The sequence below is a fragment of the Macaca nemestrina genome, chromosome 11 (assembly GCF_043159975.1).
Source record: "Macaca nemestrina isolate mMacNem1 chromosome 11, mMacNem.hap1, whole genome shotgun sequence".
Classification (NCBI taxonomy): Eukaryota; Metazoa; Chordata; class Mammalia; order Primates; family Cercopithecidae; genus Macaca; species Macaca nemestrina.
The window spans coordinates 132,594,282-132,597,761 of NC_092135.1; the positions used below are offsets into that span (position 1 = coordinate 132,594,282).

The following is a 3,480-nucleotide window of genomic DNA, read 5'->3' on the forward strand; positions in this document are numbered from 1 at the left end:
TAAACGTTTTTTTTTTAAACATGTCTGAAAACCCATCATCACGCGGTTAGTATTACAAGACATCCCTTGGTTAAAAAAAAATACCATCTTGCAATTCAGCACACATCTGCAGCTGGTGTGCTCACCCAAACCAATCAGTAGGCTGAGAGAATTTAAAATTCCATACATATGAGTCTAGGTATTAATGCCGATTACACAGTACAGAGGGAGGTCCCTATATCCACACACACACACCCCATCCAGCATTTACACCAAAAGCCTTACCCTTTAAACACCTTTAACTATCCTGCAAACAGTAAATGCATCATTGGCCACCACCTCCAATAGTTCGTCTTTTTTTTTTTTTTTTTTTTTTTTAATTTTTATTGGTCTCTTTGTGTGATAATGACCTACACATGGATAGGGTCCAAACCATCTGGAAGATGTCTGATTCCAGGCTGAAAAGCAGTTCTCAACAACACTGGTCTTCTGCAGCCACCACAAAGCACCAGGAAAAGGGCATCTCCGCGGCCATCCCCAGCCAGGCCAGCACAGCGCTCCGTGCCCGCTGCACCATCCCAGGCAGTCCTCTGATGACCCAAACCATCACCTCCTTTGGGCCCAGAGCAGGACAAATGAAATTTCAACAGGGGCCTGCCCTGCGACCGAAAATTACTCAGCTTCACGGCCCCTGAATGCAAGGAGAGATGGTCCCCCCAGAGCCAACATGCCCCCCAGGTGGGTACGCCCAGGGTTCTGGGAAATGCATACCTCAGGTAACTCACAGGTGCGATCCCCCAGTGGGGGCGGGGCAGCCTGAACTTCTGGCCCAGCAGGAGTAGGAAGAAATCGCTTTTGTCTCTCCAACAATTGAGCCTCGCAACTGGGGCTGGGAGGGCGGACAGCAGGACCGGCACTTCCACTCCCCACCACGGTCCCCCGACCCCTTCAGTAGCTCTGGCGTTCAGACAAAAGGTCCCCTGAGCTGGGGGTGGGGGGCAGGTCGAGAGCAGGCCGGTAAACCAGCCTTCGCAGCTCCTTAAGTCACCAGTCCTGCATTTGGATGCAGAGATTCCGTTTTAAAAATTCGAAGCATCGCTTTGGTTCGCTGTCTTTGTTCGCGGGCGCGGGTTCTCGCTCATCCATCCATCCATCCATCCACCCATCCATCCATTCATTCTTGACGCACTCGCTCGCTCCCCGGTCGCTCCGGGCGCATTACCGCTTCTTCTTCTGCTTGAGGGACTTCCTGCGTTTCAGGATCATCTCATAGAGCTTGTCCATGCCCTCGGTGAGGCCCTCGCCGATGATGGCGCACGCCGGCTGGACGTGGTAGGTGGTGGCCGGGATGAGCTCGTGCAGCGCCAGCTGCTTCTCGATCTCGGCCACCGGCAGCGACTTGGGCAGGTCCTGCTTGTTGGCGATGACCAAGAGCGGCGTGCCCTGGTTCTCGGCGAACTTGGTCACCTTGTGCAGCTCCGTCTTGGCCTCCTCCAGCCGGTCCACGTCCACCGAGTCCACCACGTAGATGATGCCGTCCGTGCAACGGCTGTAGGACTTCCACAGCGGCCGCAGCTTCTCCTGGCCGCCCACGTCCCAGAAGTGGCAGCTGATGCCCTTGGCCGTGCCGTTGCTCAGCTTGATCTTCTCGGTGTTGAAGCCGATGGTGGGCACAGTGTTCACGAACTCGTTGAACTTGAGCCGGTAGAGCACAGTGGTCTTGCCGGCCGAGTCCAAGCCCAACATGACGATATGCAGGGACTGAAAGGCCGAGATGTTGGAGGAGATGTTGCCCATGGCTCCTGGCTGCGGCGCCGGCCACTGCGGCTGCGGCGGGAGGGCGCCGCCCCCCGAGCAGTCACGGGCCCAACGCAGCCGGGCGCACCTGGGCCCCGCCCGCCGCCGCCCGCACCGGCCCCGGGCTCGGCGTCCCCCCGGGCGCACGGCTCGGTGCGCTCAGACGCCGCGGGCCCCGCGCCCTCGCTGGCCGGGCTCGCGATCGGCGGGCATCGCTTCTCTAAGCGCGGCTTTGTCTCCCACGAAGCCGCCTCGGATGTTCGACGCAGGAGGCTCGCGCCCGGCGCCCTCCCCAGGCCTGGGCTCGCTCTGTCGCTTCCTCGGGCCGCGCCCCCGCGCTCCGGCAGCGCCCGGGCTCTCCGCTCTCCCAGCGCCCGGCGCTCGCCTCTGGCCTGGGACGGCGCCGCTCCTGCTCTAGTTCCCGCTCCCGGGGCGCGGGCTTCCCCGGGAGTCGCTGTCCGCGCGGCCGCCTCACAGTCCCCGCAGTCCCCGCGCCGCCGCAGCAGCCGCCAGCCTGCAGCGGCCGGAGGGCGCCCGGGCCCGCCCCCTCGCGCCCCGCCCAGGACCCGCCCACGCCCCGCCCCGGGCCCCGCCCCGCACGCCGCCGGGGGTCAGGCGCGGTCCTCCCCGCCCAGCCGGCCGTTTTCGCGCGCTTCGCTGCGTCCCAGCCGCCACCCCCCGGCCCCTCCCGCGCCGCGCGGCGCGGCGCAGACACAATGGGCCCGGAGCCGGCTCTTCCTCCCCAGCGGCTGACGCGTTTGCAAAAATAGCTCTCGGCTCCCGGAACCCCCGCCCGGACCCGAGCCCTGCCCGGCCGGGCCGCAGCGGTGGGCGACCAGCCTGTCTGAGGGAGTGGGTTCCCGGGTCCCAGCCCTGGGCGCGAGGCGGGGCGGGGCGGGCCAGGGTGACTGGGAGAGCGCCGCGCTGAGGAGTGAGGGCGGCGAGGTCGGGGCCTCCAACCCCAAGATGGGACTGGACGGGGCTGGCCTCAGTGAGCCGCCAGCCTGCGCTCTGGATCCAGAGGCGCGTCCCCACCCACCCTCGCGCCGCGGCAGTGGCCGACCCCGGCCCCTGCCCCTAGTGACGCCCAGGCTCGCCTCCTGCCTGGGTTCCAGCGGGCTGCACCCGGCCAACGCCGCCCTCCGGAGCCCAGGCCTGTGCCCAGGGCACCCTGGAGGCCTAGCCTTTCTTGCCCGGTGGCAGCGGTTGGGGCAGGGGTCGGACCTAGGCCGCGATGGGGGATTAGAAGACCTCCCTGCCCCAAGTAACTCGGACAGCTCACCCTCCCAGACACTCGCCTGGGCTGCCTCATTTCGTCCGTCCCCATCGACTCTGCTGACATCCCGGGGGAAGCGTCAGCATTTCGGGAGAGCACCCCTTGCCACCCGACTTTGGGAACTGAGAACCACCTGCCCGCAGGTGAACTACTCCGCAGAAATGGCAACAGCAGCCCCGAGGGCTGAAAGAAAATGTGTCTACAGCTTGGAGCTGGTGGCATCGTGGGTTACAAACACTGATATTTCACGGGTTCCACCTCCTGTCACCCCGATTCAGTGGTTTTATTCTGGTTTGCAAACACGTAACAAATGCATATCCTCCCTGGGTGCGGAGAAGTATATTATGGCAAACACACAGATCTGGGGAGAGCTGCTGCGCAGGAGACAGCCGGCCACAGCATGGGCGACCGCATCTTCCCAGCTCTAG

At 63.6% G+C, this 3,480-nt stretch overlaps 1 protein-coding gene across 1 annotated transcript; it reads right to left on the reverse strand.

The window, feature by feature from the left end:
- Positions 1-333: 333 nt before the first annotated feature.
- Positions 334-2,293, reverse strand: LOC105473868 (ARF like GTPase 4C). Its single transcript, XM_011728014.2, has one exon. The coding sequence runs from the start codon at positions 1,774-1,776 to the stop codon at positions 1,198-1,200; it is 579 nt and encodes a 192-aa protein (XP_011726316.1). The 5' UTR covers positions 1,777-2,293; the 3' UTR covers positions 334-1,197.
- Positions 2,294-3,480: the final 1,187 nt, after the last annotated feature.